The sequence below is a fragment of the Chroicocephalus ridibundus genome, chromosome 24 (genome assembly GCF_963924245.1).
Source record: "Chroicocephalus ridibundus chromosome 24, bChrRid1.1, whole genome shotgun sequence".
Classification (NCBI taxonomy): domain Eukaryota; kingdom Metazoa; phylum Chordata; class Aves; order Charadriiformes; family Laridae; genus Chroicocephalus; species Chroicocephalus ridibundus.
In genome coordinates, this window is record NC_086307.1 from 3,470,843 (window position 1) to 3,492,359 (window position 21,517).

Sequence of the window (21,517 nt, forward strand, 5' to 3'; positions counted from 1 at the left end):
GGGTTGGGGGTCGCTCTGGGCTTTACCTGCTGCCGAGGTGCTCAGCGGGGCGGCCTCTTCGCTCTCCCCTTCCGGCGCAGCCGAAATCTCCAGACAGCTGTCGGCGGCCTCTTCCTCCTCCTCCTCCTCCTCCTCCTCCTCCTCTGCAGATGGGGCCGGGGACTCCGGCAACGGCGACCCCGACTCCTCCGGCCCCGCGTGGCCGCTGCCGTTCAGGTCAACGCTGCCGTCTGCGGAGCCAAGGTCAGGGACGTCACGGCCAAGCGCGGCCGCCATCCTGTTCCGCCCGTGACACCAGACAGCCCCCGCTCCTCCGACGGCGGCGGGGGGGGGAAACGTGGCTGCGCATCCCCTCCCCGAGCTGGCCGGGGGCACCCGCAGCGGGGAGGAAACCCCCGGGGGGGGCTCGCAGCCAGCCAGGGGCATGTGCCCGCACCGGGGCACTGCTCTCCCCGGTGCCGGCACACGTGGGGTCCCCGCTCTGCCGGGGCATAAAGGTGCTGCGGCAGCCGGGGAGGCAGAACAAGGCAGTGTGCCCCCCCCCCGCCCCAGCCCCAGGAGCCACAGGGGCCAGCTGGTGCGGGGGGCGAGTGGCCAGCCTGGGGGGGGCACTAACCCATCCTGGTGCGGCACGTACCGTGCAGGGCCGGGGGGGAGCCGGGGCCGGCCGGCAGCAGGCTGAAGGGGCCGGCGGCGTGGAGGGGGGGGCTGGCGGCGCAGCGCAGGCCGGGCAGGTCGGGGGGCTCCTCCAGGGGGGCCGGGTCGCTCACCAGCTGCGAGTCGTCCATCGTGTAGAGGTCCCCGGTGCCGGGGTCTGTTGGTGGCGGGGAGTTGGGGGGGGGAGGGAAGCAACAGGAACTGGGCTGGGGGTACACAGACCCACATCTCTGCTCCCCGTGGGGGGGGCGGCTGGGTCGTCCCCCCACGACCGAAAAGGCTCCGGCACAAGAGGGGTTAAGGGGTTTCGGCGCCCCCAGCCACGCCCCCTCCCTCTGGGAAGCGGAGGAGCCCAAAATGGCCGTGGCGGTGGCGGTGATGTTCACCAGCGCGGAAGTTCAGGCGCTGAGTAACCGCCTCGTCACGGAGCCGGGAAGGGAGGGAAGGCCGCCGGGAGCGCGGGGGAGGTTGGCGCGGGAGGGACGCCACGGGACCGGGACCGCCCCTGCCCGCAGCGCCTGCCCAGGGCCGCCGCCGGCCGCCACCGCCATCACCAACCACCGCCATCGCCATCGCTGCCACCACCGCCACCGCCCGCAGGGGACGGAGAGGGGCCTGGCACCGCTTCCCCGGGCGCGGGCAGCTGCCTGCCCTGCCCGCCATGGCCCCGATGCCCTCCCCCACCCCACACGCACACCCCCCAAGCCTAGAGGGCGGCAGCCCCCCTACCTCTGGACAGGGACTCAAAGGGCTCCAGAGGGTCTTCGCTGAGGATGTGGGCGTCCTCCAGCCGAGGGCCGATGGGCGACGCGTCCCCCAGGCAGCCGCTGCCGGCGCCGGGGGCCAGGACAGGCCCCTCCTGCCCGAGCGGCGCCGCGCCGGGGGCAGAGCCGTTGTAGCTGCAGATCTTCAAGTCTAAAGGGAAGAACCGACCCAAGGCAGACGCTGCGGCAGGGGGACGGGACGGTGACAGAGCCCGGGGCCGGCCACCCCCGCCCCCGGGGTATCACCCGCCACGAGCTGCCGCCATTCCCCGCACCGGGACGTTTGGCTGCCCGGCCTCCCCCCGGCACCCAGCCCTCCCGCGGCACCCAGCCGCCCCGGGGGGACGCCGCTCTGCCGGCAGCGACGCCGCGGGCTTGCACCCGGCCTGGTTGAACAAGATCCCAGCACCGACTCCGAGCCGCGACATGCCAAACCCCAGCCGGGACGTGGGTCGGAGGGGCCGAGCCTCCCCGGGGAGCGCGATGCCCAACTCCACCGTCCCGTGGGGGCCGCCGCGGTGCCCCGGCCCCGAGCTCTGCCCACCCACACCGGCAGCGCCGGACTCCTACCTGGCTGCGCCTCCTCCAGCTCCCTGCTGCCCACCAGCCCGCCCCCGTTCTCCGCGATGGCGGGGGGGATCTCTTTGGCTGCAGCGTCGGCATCTCCTTGGCCGGCACCCGGCTCCTCCGGCGGGCCCGGCGGCAGCGAGAAGGGCTGGGTGTCAGAGGCCAGCATGGGGGAGGGCTGGGAGGCCGTGTAGAAGCCGGCCGGCCCGTTCTGCATCAGCTCGAAGCTCTGGTCGTGGAAGGAGTCGTACAGCTCCTGCGAGTCGAAGTTCAGCCCCATGGGGCCGGGGGTGCCGTTGCCCCACAACTCCTGCCCGGCCCCCCGCAGGTTAGTGCCGTGCCCTGGGGATGCCGGCCGGGATCCCCCAGCGACTCCGTTGAGCGGGAATTGTCCGAGGCTGGGGAGCGGGGGAGTGGCGGGGCTGCCGTCCTTGAGGCCGCCGGCGGGCGGATACGGCGCGTAGTCCCAGAGGCAGTCGTAGGCGCGGAGGGGCGGCGTGCCAGCGGGCGGCGAGCTGGGGGTGAAGGTCCCTGAAGTACTGGGGTGAGATACAGTAGAGAAGCCATTGACATTCATGCCCCCGTTCAGACCTGCGAGGGAGCCAGAGGAGAGACAGACGGGTCAGTGGCGCCGCAGGGACGTTTCCTCGACACCCTCCCTCGCGCGGACCTGCCCAGGCCCCGCCGGCGGCGGATGAGAGGGTTTGAGGACAGACGGACGCCCCACCTCGGCAGCCATCGAGCCCCACGGCGTCCCCCTGCGCCCGGACAGAGCTGGGCAGTCGCACCCCCGAGACCCCCAGGGGCAGCTCCCCCAGCTCGGCAAAACCATCCCCGCCGTGGGGCCGAGAGCCGCAGGACGCCGGGGATTAGCCAAGCGCTTGGCAGGGCTGCGCGGCATCACCTGACCGGCCAAATCCACGCAGACACCCCGTTCCGCCACGGCCGCTTTTCTGGGCCGAGGCGACGGCGGGCACGCGACAGACCCTCGGCCACAGCCCCGTGTGCGGGGAGCTGCCGCCGGCCGCGGTCCCTCTCGTCCCCGCGACCCCGGGATGGGCTGTGCCGGCCCCGCGGGGACACTTACTTTTCCCTTGCGGGGGGAAGCCGAGCGGGGAGCCGTGGGCGAAGGGGCTGTCCCCTGAGGCAGGCGTGGGTTTCGGTCCTGAGGCAGCGGGTGCGGAGGAAAGGCCAGTGAAGTTAAAATGGTTGTTTGTTTCCATTTCTGCAGAGGGGAGAAGAGGCAGCAGGGTCAACCGCCGGCAGGGACCGGGGCTGCCGACACGGCGAGTGCCCGGGGAAACGCCGGATCCCCAGCCCAGGGCAGGGCAAACTCCCGACATGGAGCTCGACGGAACCATGGGGGGAGGCTTGGGAGGGCGAGGAGCGACAGCAAAAGCCCCCCCCGGGACCGCGGTGCCCCTCGCCGGGCTTCCAAGGCAGCAGAGACGCCGCTGCCTCTGCCAGGAGCCGGCCCAGGCCCGGCAGCCCCAGCGGGACGAGCCGCCACCTGCATAAGCAGAGCTCGTCACCGCGCTCCGGCGTCCCCGGGGGGGGGCCGTCACCGAGGAACCCCGCTTGCCGCCCACCCGCGCTTCTTCCCGCATTGAAACTCCAGCCCTCGGCTCCCGGCGCCGCCATCCCAAGGCCCCGGCACAGGGCGAGACCGCGGGAGCTCCGGCAGGCTCCCGGCCAGCAGAGCCACGGGGGACGTTTCCCAGCAAAGCACTGGCTCCCCCCGGAGCTGCTCCGTGACCCCCCGGGGCCCCAGCACATCCCAGCGCTCCCTGGGGAAGGCTGAGCCGCCGGCACAGGAACGCCTCCGCGGTGACAGCCGGCGTCCCCGACACAACCCCCCCCAGCCAGAAGGGCCCTGAGCCCCGTCCCCCCCCCAGGTGCGGCTCCAGGGACGCGCCCGAGGCACGGTCCAGGATGGCCTCACGCCGCAGCCGGGAGCGGGCAGGATCCGGAGCCCTGGCGCTGGCTCGGCATTGCCTGGGGACGGGCAGGAGCCGCTGGTGACCTTCACTGTCCAGGAGGAGCAAACGGTCCCTCCAAACCAGAGCGCCACGAGGAGGGCTCCCGGCGGGGGCTACCCGCAGGACGGGACCCTGCTGTGCCAGGGCTGGCAGCCACCCGAGGGGGTCCCGGCACGTGGGGTGGGGGAGCAGACGGGGTGGGGGAGTCGAGGCCCCGCCAGCCCAGCGGATGAGACGGGACCCCCGATGCTGGCAGGGACCCGCGGGGACACCCCGTGGGGTGGCACGGCCGGCGTCTCCCCGTCCCGCCCTGCACGCCCAACCTGCCGCCGGCCGCGGTGGCCACCGGCTCCGCTGACCTCTCCGGAAGGGCTGATGCCGCCACACGCTCGGCAGACGCAGCGTTTCAGCAGCAGCTCGTGGCACGGCCCGTGTCGAAACCCAGGCGGGGATTTCATCACACCCTCGCCCGCGTCGGCCGGTGCCACAGCGGGGCCGGAGGAGCCGCGGCTGCCGAGCGCTCTCCCGGACAGCCGGGGACACCGGTGATTCATCCGCCGGAGAAACCCGTATGGGCAGTGACGCGGCTGCCACACGCACCTCGCTCCCGGACGTCCCGGGGTGGCCCCGCAGCCTCCCACTCCCCCAGCCCGTGATCCGGGGGCTGCTGCAGCCCGGCCCCTGCCCCGACCCCCGCCGGGATCCCCGGCCGGCGCAGGGAAACCGCGGCTGGAAAGAGAAAAAGCCGTTCCAGCCGCAGGCGGCGGCGTGCGATGCGTCGGCCGGGAATGCCGCTGCCGGCTTTGGAGGTCAGAGGAGGCAGCAAAGGGACGTGCCAGAACCGGGCAGGTGGCGGCTGCAGGTCAGCGCCGCGGACTGGGCTGGACTGGGCAGACTGGGATGGACTGGGCGAGCGCCAGGCGCAGGGAGGGGGCTGGAGCGGAGGCGGCCAAGGGGAGCGGGGCCAGGAGAGACGCGCCACGGCCGTGAGAGGAAAATAAAAGCCAGGAAGATGGGAATTAACCACGGCGAGGGCAGAGGGGAGACGGCGGGGCCGGGCTTCGGCAGCGGGGAGCGGCCGTGCCAGCACGGGGACAGGGGCCATGTCACCGCCGCTCGCTGCGGCTCGCCCTTGCTCTGGGGACAAACAGGGCCCTGCCCCGGCGCGGGGACACCCTGGGCCCTGCGGGTGCCGGAGCCGCCCTCGGCATCGCGGCCAGCACTGGGTGCGGTGTGGGCAGAGGCCGTGGCTCCTGCCCGCCGCGGTCCCGCTCCCCCCGCCAGGCGGCACGTGACCCAGCGCCGAGCCACAAACTGGGCCACGGCACATAACCGGAGCCGGCGGCGAGCGGGCGAGGTGAGGAGGGCGACGGCCGTGAACGCTGCCGGGCCTGGGGACGTGCCGGGAACCTCGGGCTTGGCGACACCGCCGGGGTCTTGCCGGGGCTGCTCCCGGCTCCCACCGGCGCGGGCAGAGCCGACGTGGCAGCACCCGTTCGCCCCGGCGTTAAAGCCCAAACCCGCCGGGGGCACCGGCACCCACCAGCGCCCGGCCTGGGCTCACGGCACCCCCGACGGCTGCGGGTGCCGAGGGGGGGACACGGGGCACCACAGACAGGGACCGTCCCCTGGAGCCGGGGGGGGGGGGGGGGGGCACAGCTGCGGGCTGAGGCGGGGGGGGGGGGGGGGGGGGCATCGGTGCCGTTCCCCCAGCGGGGAGCTCGGACCCCCCCCCCCCACCACCACCGGGGCCAGTGGCCCCCCCGGGGGCGCCGGGAGCCAGACGCGACCTGATTAAAAAGGACGTTTCAAAAACAACGAGACGCAACAACCGGCTGCCATTTCCCGGCCACTTCCTGCGGGGGGGGGGGGGGGGGACGGACACGGAGGGACGCGGCCCCGGGACCGGCGCCCCCCCCCCCCCCCCCGCCGCACCCGGCGGGGACCCCCCCCCCCGGCCCCTGCGGCAAGGACAACCCCCCCCCCCGGCCCCCCCCCTCGCCGGGTCGCGGGGGGAGCGCCCCGCCCCCACCCACCGCCGCGGGGGGGTCCCGGCCCGGGAGGGGGCGGGGGGAACCGGGGGGAACCGGACGGGGACGGGGGAAGGGGGGGGGTGTGGAAGGACGGTGCGGTGGGGGGGGGGTGGGGGGGGAGCTCCCTCCTGCGTAAGGACGGGGAAAGCGGGGGGAACGGCACCAGCCACCGGGGACGGCGGCCCGGGCTCCCCGCGGGTCGGGCCGGGGCGCCGCACCGGGAGGGGAGCTGGGGGGGGGGGGGGGGGTGTGTCTCCGGGGCCGGTAAGCGGCGGCGGAGGGGTGCGTGTGGGGGGGTGGGGTGTCCCGGCGGGTACCGGGATGCGGGGGGAGGAAGGGGAGGTCTCACCGAGGTCGCGAAGGGGGAGGTTGGTCTCGCCGACGCCGCCCCGGCCTCCCCTCGCCTCCGCCACCCCCCCCCGACACACACACACACCCCGCCCCCCAGCCCCGGCCGTTAACGGCCGCCGCGGACCGTTACCGCCCCCCCCCCCCCCCCCCGCCCCGACCCCGCACCTGGCAGGCGGCGGCGCGGGCCCGGCGGGCGCCGCGGGCCCGGCTCAGGCGGCGCGGGGCGGGAGGCGGCTCCGCATGGCGCGGCCGCACGGGCCGGGCCGGGCCGGGCCGCAGCGCACCGGGCCCGCGGGGCCGAACGGGGCCGAGGCAGCGGCGCAGGGCAGGAAGCGCCGCGCGCCGCCGGGCGGTCCCAGCCCCGCCCCCCCGCGCGCACGTCACCGCCGCCGCGGTGGCGTCACCGGGAGCGGCGCCCCGCGTCACCGGGAAAAGGCGGGGGGGGGGGGTGGTGGTGGTGGGGGGGGAGTGGGGGGGGGCGGACCCAGCGCCCACGTGGGAGGGGGATCCCCGCCCCCGGCGGGGTCAGGGCGGGGGGAATCCCCACGCGGCCCCCCCCCCCCCCGCACCGCACCGCACCGCACCGCACCGCACCGGGGACCCCCGCGGATCCCGGACCGCCCCCACCGGGGCTGCCCCCACCCCGGTCCCCTGTCCGTCTCCCTCCTCCCGTTCCCGGCGACGCCGCGCGGGGCAGGGGCGGACGGGGCCGGTGGCGGGACCCCGCCGCTCCCCGGCTGGGCGCCGGGACACCGGACACCCCCCCCCTCCCTCCCCGGGCTGCCCCGGCCCCCGGGATCCCCGGTGACGTCACGCCGCGCAGGGGACGGCGGCGCCTCCGGGCACCGGGGCGGCGGGGGGAGAACGGGGTCCCGGTGCGGGGGGAGGGGGGGGGCCCTATCCCGGCGCGGCCCTGGGAGGAGGGGGGGAATCCCTGCCCGGTGCGGGGTCAGGGGGTCCCGGTGCGGGAGTTCCCGGCCCCGCGGGGGTCCCGGTGTGGGGGTGTCCCCGGCCCCGGGGCCGGTCCCTCGCGGTGCCTACCTGGGGGCGGCGGGGCCGGCCCGGTGCCCGCCCGGCGCGGAGCGGAGCCGGTGCCGGTGCCGGTGGCGGCGCAGGTGCTCCCGGCCCCGCGTGATGTCAGCGGCCGCCGCGCCCTCCGCGCGCGGGACGCGCCGCCATTTAAAGGGACCGCGGCCCTTGGCGGCTCGGGGCCGGGGGGGGGTGTGTGGGGGGGCGGCTGGGAGCACCCCCCACACCGGAGCCACCCCACGGACCCCCCCCTTCCCCCGCTGCAGCCCCTGCCGGGACCCCCCGGCGGAACCCCGGCATCTCCCCCTCCCCCCGGTAGCCCCCGGTGGTGGGGCACGGCCCCGGGGCGGGGGTCTCGGTGCTGCCGGGAGACCGGGCCGCCGCGGCCCCCCGGGAACCTCCCCCCCACACCCCCCCGGACAAAGCCGCAGCTGCCGGCGCCGCTCTTTGTGCTGCGAAATGGCGGAGCCGCCGCCGGGGCAGCGGGGGGGGGGGGGCCGGCGACACACGGACACGGGGCCGGGACGGACAACGGGACAACCAACTGCCCCCCCCGCCCAACCCCCCCCCCCCCCCCACCGCCTTCACCCCCGGCGGGGGGGGGGTCTCTCCCACCTCCCAGGGACCCCCCGGGGGCGGGGGTCCCGGCGCTGCTGAGCCCAGCAGGGCCCTCGCTCTGCCCCCCCCCCCATTCCACAGCAGAGGGGAGCCCCGCGTGGGGGGGGGGGAGGGTCGCGGGGGGGGGGGCAGGGGAGCCCCACCAGCCCAGCCCCCAACCCCTCAGCCCCGGGACGGCAGCACACACGGGGGCCCGGGGTGTTTTCACCCATGTTTTATTGGAAACGTTAAATACGGGGGGTCCGGCCCCAGGCGGAGCCGGGGGGGCGGAAAGCGGGAGGTGGAGGCAGGGGAGGTCGGTGCCCCCCCCCCCCCTCAGGCATGTTCTTCGGCCAACTTCTCCGCCTTGGCCACCGCCTCCTCGATGGGCCCCACCATGTAGAAGGCCTGCTCCGGGAGGTGGTCGTATTCACCTGGGGGGAGAGGCTGCGTCAGGGGAGGGGGCGAACAGGCCCCCAGCCCAGCCCGGGACCCCCCCAGCCCAGCCCAGGGTTCTCCCCCGGTGGCCATCTCACCTGCCAGGATCTGCTTGAAGCCCTTGATGGTCTCCTTCAGCGGCACCAACTTGCCCATGTGGCCGGTGAAGACCTCGGCCACCTGGAAGGGCTGGGACAAGAAGCGCTGGATCTTGCGAGCCCGGGCCACCGTCAGCTTGTCCTCCTCGGAGAGCTCGTCCATGCCCAGGATGGCGATGATGTCCTGCAGGGACTTGTAGTCCTGGGCCGGGGCAGGGCGGGGGGGGAAGATGTGGGGGTGAGCGGCCAGTGCTGGGCTTCCTACCTCCCCCCCCCGGGCCACCCCGCGGGGGGCTGTGCTGGCCCCTCACCTGCAGGATCTTCTGCACGCCCCGGGCCACGTCGTAGTGCTCGGGGCCCACGATGTTGGGGTCCATGATGCGGGAGGTGGAGTCCAGGGGGTCCACGGCCGGGTAGATGCCCAGCTCGGCGATGGCGCGGGACAACACCGTGGTGGCATCCAAGTGGGCGAAGGTGGTGGCGGGGGCCGGGTCGGTCAAGTCGTCGGCTGGCACGTAGATGGCCTGGGGAGGCGGGAGGGGACGGTGGGCCCGGGGCGGCCACCGTGGCTCCCCCGGCGCGGCGCTGCCGGCCCTGCCCTCACCTGCACCGACGTGATGGAGCCCTTGCGCGTGGTGGTGATCCTCTCCTGCATGGTGCCCATGTCGGTGGCCAGCGTGGGCTGGTAGCCCACGGCGGAGGGGATTCTGCCCAGCAGGGCAGACACCTGGTGGGGGGAAGTGGGGGGGGAACGGAGGCCGTGAGAGGCTGCGTGAGGCGGGGGCCCGGCCCCCACCGCGCTCAGCCCCAGGAGGGAGCACAGACCTCAGAGCCAGCCTGGGTGAAGCGGAAGATGTTGTCGATGAAGAGCAGCACGTCCTGACCCTCCTGGTCCCTGAAGTATTCGGCCACCGTCAACCCCGTCAGAGCCACCCTGGCGCGGGCGCCCGGGGGCTCGTTCATCTGTCCGTAGACCAGGGCGACCTGCGGGCAGGACCCCGGTGTCAGCACGGCGTCCCCCTGCCACCCCCGCGTTCCCCGTCCCGTTCCCCATCCCGTCCCCCCCCCAGGAGACCCAGCGCACCTTGGAAGTGGCGTCTTTCAGGTTGATGACCCCAGACTCGATCATCTCATGGTACAAGTCGTTGCCCTCCCGGGTCCGCTCCCCCACGCCAGCGAACACCGAGTAACCGCCGTGGGCTTTCGCCACGTTGTTGATGAGCTCCATGATCAGCACCGTCTTGCCGACGCCGGCACCTCCAAACAAACCTGGGAGGGAACGGGAATCCCGCTCAACCCCAAGCCGATCCGGCTGCCCCCGCTGTCTCCCTTCGCCCCTTTCCTCCTCAGCTCAATAAACGTCGCTTCAGCGAGCTCAGAAGAACGAAAGTCAAAAAAGCGGTTACTCATCAGCAAAGGAAACAACTGCAGAGGGACCGGTCCTGGGCCGCGGGGGGGCTGGCAGGGTGCCCCCCACCCCAGACACCCGCCTTCCTCTGGGGGCAACGTACCAATCTTGCCGCCCTTGGCGTAGGGAGCCAGCAGATCCACCACCTTGATCCCCGTCACCAGGATCTCCTGTTCGACGCTCATCTCCACGAACTCGGGGGCTTCGGCGTGGATAGCAGCAAACCTGCAGCAAGAGGCGGAGAGAGGAGCTGAGCGGCCGAACCAAGCCCGGTGCTGGCAGGAAACCGCGCGAGCGCGGTCCCTGCTCACGACGCGTCTGCTGTTCCACGACCCACACCCCCCACCTCCAAACCCCCCCCGATGCTCGTCTCCCAGCCCGGGGCATCACTCACTGTTTCGTCGTGATGGGGCCCCTCTCGTCGATGGGTTCCCCGATGACATTCATGATCCTGCCCAGGGTCTCGGGGCCAACGGGGATGCGGATGGGCGCCCCAGAGTCCAGAACCTTCTGTCCTCTCACCAGGCCTTCTGTCCCGTCCATGGCGATTGTGCGCACAGTGTTCTCCCCTGCCAAGGCCCAAGGACAGCGTCACGGCAGCGCCCTCGAGCTGACCCTGGGGACAGCTGCTGGTGGCTTCCCCAGGCCCTGCCAAGGGAACGGTCTGCTGGGAGGAGAACCAAGAAGAGCAGCAGGACCCAGGGACAAAATATCACAGAGAAAAAACAAGCCCAGGCCGCGCTCAAACTGCAGCCCTGCAGGCCAGGGCCCTCCGGCAGCCATTCTCTTCCTCCTCAGATTGAAATCCGTGGCTTCAGCAAGCTCAGGAGAACGAAAGTCATCAGAGACATCATCACAGGAGGCCCCCTCCCACCCTCCGCAGCCCGTCTGCGGCAGATGCTCACCCAGGTGCTGGGCCACCTCCAGCACCAGCCGCGTCTCCCTGCCCTGCACCTCAAGGGCGTTGAGGATGGGGGGCAGCCCCTCGTCGAACTGCACGTCCACCACCGCACCGATGACGGCCACGATGCGGCCGGTGGTGGAGCCGGCCTTGGCGGCGGGGGCCGCCTGGGCTGCATAATCCCGTCCTGGGGGAGGAGAGGGACGAGTCAAGGTCGGAGTGGGAAAAGGGCAGCTCCGGGCTCCCACGTGCCTCGGGGGTGCGGAGACGGGCTCCCCTGCACCCCTTGGCTCCCCCGCCACGTACCCAGCACCCCAGCACCCCCTTCGGAGCGCCCAGGACCCGCTGGAGCCCCCCCCTCGGTGCACCCCCGACCCCCTGCAGCCCTCGATCTGACCAGGATCTCCTGCACCACCCACCTCGGTGCGCCCAGGACCCCCTAAAGCCTTTCCTCGGTTCAGCCGAGGCCCCCAGCGCCCCCTCTTCGGAGCACCCAGGACCCGCTGCAACCCTCGATCCGCCCAAGACCCCCTGCAGCCCCCTCGAAGGACCCGGGACCCTCCTCGGTGCACCCACGACCCCCGGCAACGCCTCCTCGGCGCACCCGGGACCCCCTGCAGCCCTCGGTGCACGCAGGCCTCCCCTACCCCCCTCACAGCCCGCCCCGCCCCGCTAACGGGGCCCCGCTAACGGCCCCCGCGCAGGCCCCAAGGTGACCCTTCGGCCGCCCCGCACTCACGCGCCGCGGCGGCGGCGGCCGGGCCGGCCCCGCGGCTGAGGAGCAGCGGCAGGAGGTCGCGGGCCGGCCCGGCCCCGCGGCGCAGCAAGGGCCGGGCGGCGGCGGCGGCGGCGGCCGAGCAGCGACCCGCGAGCCCCAACATGGCGGCGCCGACTGAGCCCCGCGCCCCGCCCGCCCCACACGGCCCCCGCGGGGCGGGACCGCCGCGCGCGTCACCCGCCGCCGCGCGCGCCCATTGGCCGCCGCGCTGAGCCGCGCGCTCTCTCATTGGCCAGACGTACCCGGGCCCTCTCTTTTCCGCCTCGCCGCGATTGGTCGGCAGTTCTATCCGTCAAGGAGCAACCGCGAATTGATAGGGCGGGATTAGCAGGAAGGGGCGGGCCCCGGCTGAAGGGCACCGGAAGCGGCAGAGCACGTGCCCCGCGCTTGTCCTTGGGGCGGGCGCCGTGACCGCGGCCCGGGCCCCGCCGCGCCCCCCCCCGGTGCGAGCGGCTCCTGCGGCCACAGCATTGACCACGGGGACAACGGGAGCCCCGCTGCGGGCGACTTCCGCGGCCACAACAGAGAGCCCAGGCCCCCCCGCCCAGCACCGGGCCGGTCCCGCACCCCCAGCCCCGCAATACCGGCCCGGGGCTGCTCCCGTCCCCCCCCCCCCCCCCGGTAGAGGAACCCCCGCCGCAGGCAGATGAAGGGACAGGGCCCAGGCGGAAGGAGAGCCAGGGAGTCTTCAACAGTTTATTAGAAAGAATGTAGACATTAAAAAAATCCCCGCTGCTCTGAACATAAATTGAGGTTTTTTTCAGCCCGTTTCGAAGCCGCCGCCGGCCGGTCGCTGCCACACCCACAGTGCAAATACGATTTTGGTCTAAACGTACAGATTGACAAGCAACAACGTACAGGCACCCGCGCCCGGGAGGAGGGGGTAAAGCTCGAGGGTCTAACGGGGCGGGGGGGGGGAAAACGGGCTCCAGCCAACCGCGCCGGGGCCCCGCCAACACCAAACGAGGAGAAATTTTGTTCCATTTTAATACAAACTTTAGTGGAACAGACCCGAAGACACCACAAGAGGTTCTGTGCGGCGCCCGTGGAATTTTTGTGAGCCAATGACAACAGCCGTGTTTTGTTCCCGGTACAAACATACAATTTTCAGGCGGCAGAAGGGGGGGGGGAAAAAAATAAAATAAAAATGCTCATTTACCGCTTGGTGTAAATTCAGGATTCTCCCATTGTAATTACATCCGCTACGAGGCAAGGAGGCTCTGTAAACTTTATTGCGACTGTTCTCTATCGATTGCCTAACACCTCAATCGGGTTTTATAGATATTTTTTTCTTTTTTTTTCTTTTTTTTTTTTTGGAAGTCTGGAAAACGGTTCATGCATAACGTTATTGCCTCTCGTGGCTTAAGACCGCCCCGTGCAATGGTACACACCTACCATCAGTGAAGCCATTTAAAATGGACTGAAAATGGGTTAAAGGATGCAGGATCTCCCTTTAGGGCTATCAACTCAGGAATTCTTATCTCAATTATGAAATGTTGTGATGAAGTTCTTTCCCCAAACCCTGAAGACAACAGTTTTCCTTACTCCAGATCCGGCATTTCTAGAGAGAAAGAGAAGGAAGATTAGTGGGTGAGGGTTGGTTTGTTTTTTTTCTTCCTGCTTTGTTTTTTTTAAAAAGCAGCTACCAGGAGCCCCTTTATGTCACAAGGGACAGGAGCGAGATCCAGCCCTTGACCAAGAAAGGCGGCTCCAGCTCTGAGCTGGCCCCCGCGCTCGCTCTGAAGCGCACAGAAGGTTCTTTATTGAGCCGCTGCCGCCAGCGCGGGAGCGACTCGAGCGGGGCCAGCACCACAGCCGCCGATGCCCCGCGCACGCTGCCCTCAAAGCCAAAGCCTGCCCAGGACTACAGCTGGCTGGGAAGGTCAAACTGGTATTTCACGCTCTTGTGGAAAGGCTTTCGCTAGATTATATCGTCTGACACCGCTCGGGCCAGGCACCGGCATTAGCTGGCAGCCGGGATTTAGCGAGACCGACAGGACGGAACATCTGCTGGCTCCCCTCGAGGCCGCGGCTCAGCGAGGAGCCTGCGAGCGAGCGCCCGCACCGCTGCGGGGAAGCAAAGGCCGACACCAACTTACTTTCATCATCACTGTCTGGTGAGTCCTGGAAAGAAGGAAAAACATCAATTGGAGCAGACTGCGCTCAAAGGCACTTCCCCCGCACCCACCCCCGGCAAACGAGCTGCCCTTTCCAGAGCCCAGCTGCAGCGTGACGCGGCACGGCCCGAGCGGCAGGGAACCGCGGGTCCCACGGGCCGGGCTGGGTTTGGCCTCGCCGGTCGGAGCCCACAGCCCCGCCAACAACCAGCCGTCAGCGCGGAGGGGGCCACCGAGCTGTTGTGGCACCGCGAGCACCGCCACCGCGGCAGGAGGGGAGGACGGCGACTTTGCCAGGTGACATCGTTTGTCCAGACGAGGTTGGGCGCTATTTAAGCTTTGGCAACGCTCAAGAGGGAACGGGAGTTCGACTTCAGCGGGCGGCAACGAACGCGCAGGGCGCCGCGCCAGCCCGGCGCCTATTTACTGCGAAGTACTTACATCATCTGCCCCGTCTACTTCTGGCAAGTCTACGTCGTCATCTCCGCCCATGTTGTTCATCATCTGCTCAGAGAGACAACGGCCACGTTAGCAGGTGAAGCCAACCGCGCTCTCTACATGAGCACCGTAAAAAAAAAAAAATAAATCTAAAAATAGCTTAAAAACTGTTCTAACCAACGGCTGCCGGTTGTTTTGACAAATCACCTGCACCTACGCAGCAAGGACAAGGTCAGCATGCAAAAAAATTTAAATTAATTGCCTCGCAAGCCAACCGGTGCGCCGAGTCAAGTGCCGGCATCTACAAAATGAGCGTCAGCCCATCCCCACCGCACGGTCAGAGCCGGACACGGCTCTGTCGCAGCAGCGCCCGCTCCGAGACCGGCCAGGAGGAGGAAGGCCGAGGAAGACGACTCTTCCTACAGCTTCTCAGCCCCTGCTCGCCCACGCAGGGCTCAGAAGGAAGCCCAAACCTCCAGGTACTCCCATTACCTCAGAAAAGCGATCGAAATTGGACATGTCTTCATCTGAATCATCTTCCCAGTCTTTCCAGTTGTTGAAGTCCACACTGAGCCAGTTGAGCTGCGCATCAACACAAGACGTTATTTAAGGACAAGCTGTTACTGTTAGAAAAGGAAGGTTAATAAGAACTGCCGCTCTGCTCAGAAGCCCGGTAAGTGACCCATTAACTGCCACATAATTTAAACGTGACCCAAATATCAAACAAGATTAAAAACCGGGGGAGGCAACAGGCATCACCTGCCCCGGCCACCAAGGAGCCCAAACCCACCTTTGCCCTCTCTTTCGTTAACCTCGGCCATGCCTGACCAGATTCTCCTTTTCGTAAACAACACAAGATAGATCTGTCTGTTCTTTTATGCTTTGATTCCTGAAAAAGAGCGAACGCCCGTTAGCATAACCCCCGCAAACTTCACCAGGAACTGCTCACACTCGACTAGTTTGTCTTAAGCTACGAACAACTTCTTTGTCCCGAAAAATACCGCCCAGAGACGCTTTCCTAGATCCGGGTTTAAGCACAACCTTACGTCTAAAGCACAATTTGCCCACGATACTGGAAGCAGCCTGAAGAACGGACAGTATTTTTCAGGATACGGCACCAAGAGGAGAGTCAAGAGGATACTTACATTTGGATCAATATTATTAAAAAGGTCAATTTCGTTTAAATGTTTAAAGTTATCACTTCCTCCAAGACAACTGTTGAGAGAAAAAAAAAAAAAAATGCACTTACGTTTAGCAGGAAATATCTTAAAGAAAAAATATGCCTCGTTAATAAAAACATCATCTAATCAGCACCAGCATAGCCTCGAGGTATCCCCCCCGCCCCCGAAACGTCTTTCAGCTTCGCGAAGGCCCCAGGTGCTCACCTGAACGTAAGTTTGGATTTTTCAAAATTTACATTAACATCTTTACTGTCTTCAACGCAAAATTCAATAAAGACGTAGTCCCTTCGGTCGTACCACTTCGCGGAAGCAGGCTGCCTGTGGAGAGGCCATTTAAGAGAGGTTCAAATCAAGTTTCGTGTCTTTTCTCAGCATCAAAAGCATTTTAAAACTCATCCTTTCGTGCCGCCAGTAAAGCCAACGTTCCCTTTCCTTATGTTTCTGAGACACAACTTGAGCAGTTGTTTTTTTTTAATTTTATTTAGAGAAGTTCAATTAAAAGACTTTTTCCTGTTCTTAAAAGCCGTGTTGCTAGCTTATTAATAATAACTTTTACAAGATGCTTAAGGCCGAAAGAAAAAGAAGCTGTGAAAAATAAAAAGCGATGCCACGCATTCGACGCGTAACTCCCCCCAAAAAGCTCGTGCCGACGTTCCCCGCAGGCGCCATCAAAACCTACGAGGCTGAAATAAAGCTTACAGCAGATCAAAACGATGACAAACTTGTCAAGACGAGCCACTGCGGATGACGGCAAAGCTCCAGTCACCTCCAGCTTCATTCCGCTTTTTGTCACCCGAAGAGTTAGAACCCCGAAGGACCACCACTGAAAAGCCCACTTTTTTGGGGCGTTGATACTATTAAAAAACAGCCCCATTGAACGAATTTGCCGTGAGTAAGACCCAGCTGAAGCCAGTACCGCTACGAGCTGAAGAATCGCTGTTCTGACAGCTCGCTGCAACCTTCTACGTCCGCAGACTCCGACTCTTTGGGATCCTTCTGGCTTTCCACCCACAGCAACGGCCTGTCCAGGGCACCAAACAGCGCCGGGGAACTCCTGACCGACCCCGGGGCCGGTCGCAGTCCTACGGCGAGAGCTCACCTGGGGCCACGCTCCACGGCTCAGCGGGGACCCCCCACCGCTCTGTTGTTCTCCTGGGAACTCGGGCCAAGCCCAAAAAGCACTCGTCTGCGTTCCAGGAGGACGCAAACAGCCGCCCAAGCGTTGCCGTTGCTAAGGCACGGGAGACACAGACGCTCCTCGCTCTTGGGCCGTTTCCAGAGGGGCAAGATCAAAGCTGGGATTTCCTCAACAATGGCCCTGTGGAGAAGACCCCAAAGACCCTCCTGCGACTCGGATGGAAGTTAAACGCTCTGAGCTGAACGGTCCCTTCCCCTGGTATTTATTGCACCTACGCTGGCTACGGGGAGCTAAAGCAGATGAGGAGACAAAGAAACCCAACGTTCCTATCTGTAGGTGACAGAGTGGCTTCCACGTCACACCCCGAGGAGCGGACGCTTGCTCTCGGCATCACGCTCGGAGCATCCCGGCACAACCACCTGACAAAGGAGTCGTTAACTTTTCAGACCATTTATTAAGGTGGCCATTGCTAAACTTTCGGGACAGATTTTTGACTCCCCTTGGATCATCAACCGATCCGATTCTCCATCTCGAACCGCGACGCATTTAATCAAGTTCCTTTCTGAGCGCTGCAGCACCCCCCAGAGAAACCCCGCTCCCTCGCCCCACGCTCGGGTCCCCGCGTCCTGCTCCCCCACATCCTCGTTATCCACGGGACGAACTGAGTCGGGACCCAGCCGGGGTTGAAACCCAGCCCTGCCGGCTTTGGGCACCATCAGCGCTGCAAGCGCTTTGCGATTCACCTCTACGAACACCGGCGCCAGCTCAAGGAAAGGCTGGTAAAACGGCAGAAGCGGCACCTACTTATTCAGGTGAAGTACAACGATACCGGAGTAGCCATTTTCCATTTCCTTACTATGGTATTTTTTAATTCCTTATTGGACACAAGCGTCCTCTGCTCATAGGGAATGCAAGACTCTCAGAGGTTAAAAAGAAAAAAAAAAAAAAAAAAGATGAGAAACGACCCGCTCTGTTCCCTCTGCCTTTGGGCACCGCGCAGAGCCGTTTCTCACGCCGCTGGAAGACAAAAATCCCAGGGCCTGGAGCTCGGTCCGTCCCTCAGCCGCGCTGTTATCGGAACAGAAATCTCAGTGTCCCTGCTCCCGCTGATGCAGGGGCTCCCGCTGAATGCCATCAACGCCTCGCAAACATTTTCAATGTCAATGGAGATATCTCCGGCCTTCCCAGGGAGCTGCACACGCATTCCTCAGCCCTGTAGCTTCGGTTCGGCCGCGACCTCGGTATCTCTGCCAAGATCAGGGGGTTTGAGGCGCCAACAGCCTGTTCCCAGCACTTCCAAAACATCCCACTGAACTGCCCTGGAGCTGAGGGAGACTCACGTGCGCGCGGGCTACCGAGAGGAAGGAAAGAGACCAAAGGAAACGTGCTAGAACATAATTCACGTTTCTAACACTGAACGTACGCCGCCTCCCCAGATATTCAGTACTTGCCACCCTGACCGTGCCTACTGTAATTAAAGCTACGCTGGAGTTGCCTCTCATTCTTCTTATCTGTTTTTCAAATCTCTCCTCCTCCCAAAGGGCGGATGGAAACCTTCCTTCGGCCGCCAGGACTCACCGTTCAAACCGGTAACGCAGGCTACGCTGGAATTGCCAACCACAGCCCGGGATGAGACGGAAGTCGCAGCTCGTTTGCGTCGCCTGCCTACACCGAGATTCCCAGGAGGCAGCCGCACACACGCGGAAGCCAATGGTGAAACACGCGCCTGCTCCAAGCACTTCAGAGAGATGGTTCCCCTACACCCACGGGAAATTTTCACTTTTCCCACAGGCACCGAGAAACAGCCAGGAATTCTAAGCGGAGTCGCTTGTTACACAGAGAGCCCAACGTCTGTTCCCTCTCGCCCGACCAAACGCATCCTGGGGGGCCTCAGCCTCGTGCCAACACTCCCAGCCCGGGTACGCGCTTTGGTTACGTATCGTTCCCACGTCCCAGCGGGATTTAGATTCCTTTGGAACCGAGGAGTTAAGCGCGCTATAGCCATAAGCCACAGCAGACTTCAGAGCAGCGTGTACAGCCCAGGGAACGAGTCACCCGTCTTCCACGCCGGGGAAGGATTTCTTCTGCCAGATCTACGCGTGCTGCCACCCACGCGTTTTGGTGATTTCCTAAACAGCCCCGGCCACCGCACATCTGCATCCGACTGCCGCTCCTAGTCATCGCCTTCAGACGACAATCCTCACGACGGGATTGTAGAACAGGTTCTAGAAGCTTCACAGCTGCAGTTTCCCGCGGATGGGGGACGTCCAGGCTCAGCTTCATCCCAGGGCCCTCACGGCTCCGTCCGACCCACGGGGGGCTCCGCAGGAGCCGCAGTTCTGCTGCGGATGCCCCGGTCTCCGGCGTCGCCACAGGCCCAGAAGCAGCTTCTTTCGCGCTGTACCCACGAGCCGAGTCTCAGGTCTTACTGCTGGGGGCTCGGTGCGATCCCACGGAGTTTCCAAACCTGTCCTCGCGCTTCCTCGTCCTCTCCAGCCTGCACCTACTGGAAGCCCGGCTTTGTTTCCCGGAAAGTATCCTTACAGTTCCCACAGTTTGAGGACACTGCAGAAGTCACCTACTGAATGGGATTTTCACCCCCCCCCCGACAGCAGTAAGAAACCTGTTTTACATAATTAGTTTTGCTTTCATTTTTATGCCCTGGAAAGGCTTTTTTTTTTCTTTTTTTAATTAAACAGACTATTTCAGACGATGGCCAATTGTAAGCAGGACGGAGCAGCACCGCGGTTTCAAGATGATGTATTCTGCGGACGCTAAACGTAAGCCTCCAACATCACTACATCCTTCTCGCTTTCAGTCACGGTACGATGGAGCAGCCCCACAGGTTTCGGAAGAGCCGCGCTGAAGCCGACGCCTCACTGGGGACAAGGAGGGGGGGAAAGCAACCGGCGACATCGGCTGTTCCACCGAGCGGTAACGCTTCCCTGGGGCGGATCAACCCTTCTGACTACCAGAAACCTCAGAGAAGGGCTCCTACCGCCTCATTGAAGCCAAACCCGTGGAAATCCGCACCGTCGACGGGTAACGGGGCCACCGTCCTCTTCCTTAACGGCCAGATTTCGCTCTCAAGCGCGTCGCGCACGCTGCGGAGTCCGGCTGCCGTTACGTTGGTAGCGGGAGAGAAGCCCCGCGTGGACCGGAGCCGCGCTGGTTTTGGGTCACGGAAACGGCCTCCACGGAATTACAAGGAAAGCAGCTAATTAGGGCTGCCCGGCACGGCGGGAGCCCGCGGCGTCCGGGCCATTCGGGGTGCGGGTTTCCGCTCGGCGGGGGAAATCCAGGGGCTCGGCCGACGCTCCCCGTCCCACGGGGGGCGCTCCCCGGGGGGCCGCGGGCAGGGCCGGCGCCGGGGCTGCCCGGTGGGAGGCTGCCGGCCTCCGCAGCGCCCGGGACGGCGGCACCGGGGGTCGGGGGGGGGGTGGGGGGGGTGGTTTCCAAAGGGGCTCCTGTGCCCGCACACGCTTCTCGGTTTGAGTGCGGGGAGGCGAGAGCTCACCGAGAGACGAGCGCATCGCCCAGGCCGGCGGCACGTCCCACTTACCGGGGATTCCTCGCGGTTTTCGCCGCTACCGTTTGGCGGGCACCGGTACCGTTCAAACCGCCCGGCAACGCTCCGTACCCGCCGTTGCGGGCGGCCCCGGCCGCGGGCTCGGTTCTGCCCGCCGAGGGACGGGCCCCGCCGGGGCCGCTCCGCCTCGGCCCCATTCATTTCCCACACCGGGACCGGCCGCCGTCGGCGGGGGCGGCGACCGGAGCCGCGGTTCTCTTTAAACCGGGGTAGAAACGCCCGAAAGCGGCGCGGACGAACCGGGGCGCTCGGGGAGCGCCCACCGGGGCAGGCCCCGACCCTGACGGGGCCCCCGCGAGCGGCGGCGGGGCCGCCCAAGGTCACCACGCGGACCGGCGGGAGCGCGCGCCCCGCTCCGCCCCCCCCCTCCCCGCCGCCGCCGCCGCCGCCCCACCGAGCGCGGCCTCACGGGACGGCGCCCCCCACCCCCGGGACCTCACATGGCGGATGGCGGCGGCTCCGGCTGGCGCTCCTGAGGGCGTGGGCCCGGCGGCGGGTCGGGGCGGCGGGTCGGGGCGGCGGCGCGGGTCAGGCCCGTGTCTCCGGCAGCGGCGGCGGGCTCGGGGCTCGGGGCGGCCTCGCTCCCACAATGCCCCGCGCGCGCGGCAGCGGCGGCGCCCAGCGCTGGTGACGCAGCAAAATACCCGCCGCGCCGCCGCGCGCCCCTGCGCATGCGCGCCCCGCCGCGCGCCCCCCCCCCCCCCCCCCGGCCCCGCGCGCGCGCCCGCTCCCTCCTCCCTTCTAGCAGCTTCTCGCCGCGCAGGCGCGCTGGGCGACGGGGGGGGGGGGGGGGGGGGGGGCGGGGCCGGCGGTTGCCGTGGCGACGGGGCAGCGCGCGACCCCCCCCGCCCCTTACGCCGCCGCCGCCGCCGCTGCTGGGCCTGGGCCGGGACCCCGCGGGGCGGCAGCGGGTCCGAGCGGAACGGACTGAACCGGGGTCTCGTCCGCGCACGGACCCGCTCCCGGCCCGCTCCCGACTGGGCTCCACCGCCGGGTCTGGTCCCGGACCCCCTGGGGCCGCAGGGCCCCGTCTGCCCTCCCCCCGCGGGCCCGGTCTTGGCAGCACCCCCTGGGCCTGGTTCCGTTTCCCCCCCCCCGGGGCCTGGTCCTGCTCCCCCCCCAGGCCTGGTCCCGGCCCCTCCACGGGCCTGGTCCCGTTGCCCCCCCAGGCCTGGTCCCGGCCCCTCCACGGGCCTGGTCCCGTTGCCCCCCCAGGCCTGGTCCCGGCCCCTCCACGGGCCTGGTCCCGTTGCCCCCCCAGGCCTGGTCCCGGCCCCTCCACGGGCCTGGTCCCGTTGCCCCCTCAGGCCTGGTCCCGGCCCCTCCACGGGCCTGGTCCCGTTGCCCCCTCAGGCCTGGTCCCGGCCGCCACACCAGCCCCGGCAGCGTTGCAGGAGAGGACGGAGGTGCTGGGCCTTCCCCCAGCACGCGTCTGTCCAGGTTTGAGCGACGCA

General features: G+C 67.5%; 2 protein-coding genes and 2 non-coding genes across 5 annotated transcripts; all 4 read right to left on the reverse strand.

The window, feature by feature from the left end:
• Positions 1-8,197: 8,197 nt before the first annotated feature.
• ATP5F1B (ATP synthase F1 subunit beta) lies at positions 8,198-11,718 on the reverse strand. The gene is made up of 10 exons (XM_063359215.1): positions 11,562-11,718; positions 10,827-11,009; positions 10,316-10,490; positions 10,025-10,146; positions 9,598-9,782; positions 9,339-9,497; positions 9,118-9,240; positions 8,825-9,037; positions 8,514-8,715; positions 8,198-8,411 (listed from the first exon to the last, which is right to left on the reverse strand). Exons 1-10 carry the CDS (start codon positions 11,701-11,703, stop codon positions 8,314-8,316), a joined length of 1,602 nt encoding a protein of 533 aa, XP_063215285.1. The 5' UTR covers positions 11,704-11,718; the 3' UTR covers positions 8,198-8,313.
• On the reverse strand, positions 9,855-9,932 carry LOC134526978 (small nucleolar RNA SNORD59). The gene has a single exon (XR_010074062.1). It is a non-coding gene; the product is annotated as a small nucleolar RNA SNORD59 (small nucleolar RNA).
• LOC134526977 (small nucleolar RNA SNORD59) lies at positions 10,711-10,784 on the reverse strand. Its single transcript, XR_010074061.1, has one exon. It is a non-coding gene; the product is annotated as a small nucleolar RNA SNORD59 (small nucleolar RNA).
• Positions 11,719-12,268: 550 nt separating the features above from the next.
• On the reverse strand, positions 12,269-20,766 carry PTGES3 (prostaglandin E synthase 3). Of its 2 annotated transcripts, none has more exons than XM_063359083.1 (8): positions 20,504-20,766; positions 15,541-15,654; positions 15,301-15,370; positions 14,946-15,044; positions 14,648-14,737; positions 14,159-14,221; positions 13,700-13,724; positions 12,269-13,161 (listed from the first exon to the last, which is right to left on the reverse strand). In XM_063359083.1, exons 1-8 carry the CDS (start codon positions 20,734-20,736, stop codon positions 13,142-13,144), a joined length of 714 nt encoding a protein of 237 aa, XP_063215153.1. In that variant the 5' UTR covers positions 20,737-20,766; the 3' UTR covers positions 12,269-13,141. The 2 variants fall into 2 exon arrangements, with proteins under 2 accessions (XP_063215153.1, XP_063215154.1); XM_063359084.1 differs by lacking the exon at positions 20,504-20,766 and adding an exon at positions 20,037-20,444.
• Positions 20,767-21,517: the final 751 nt, after the last annotated feature.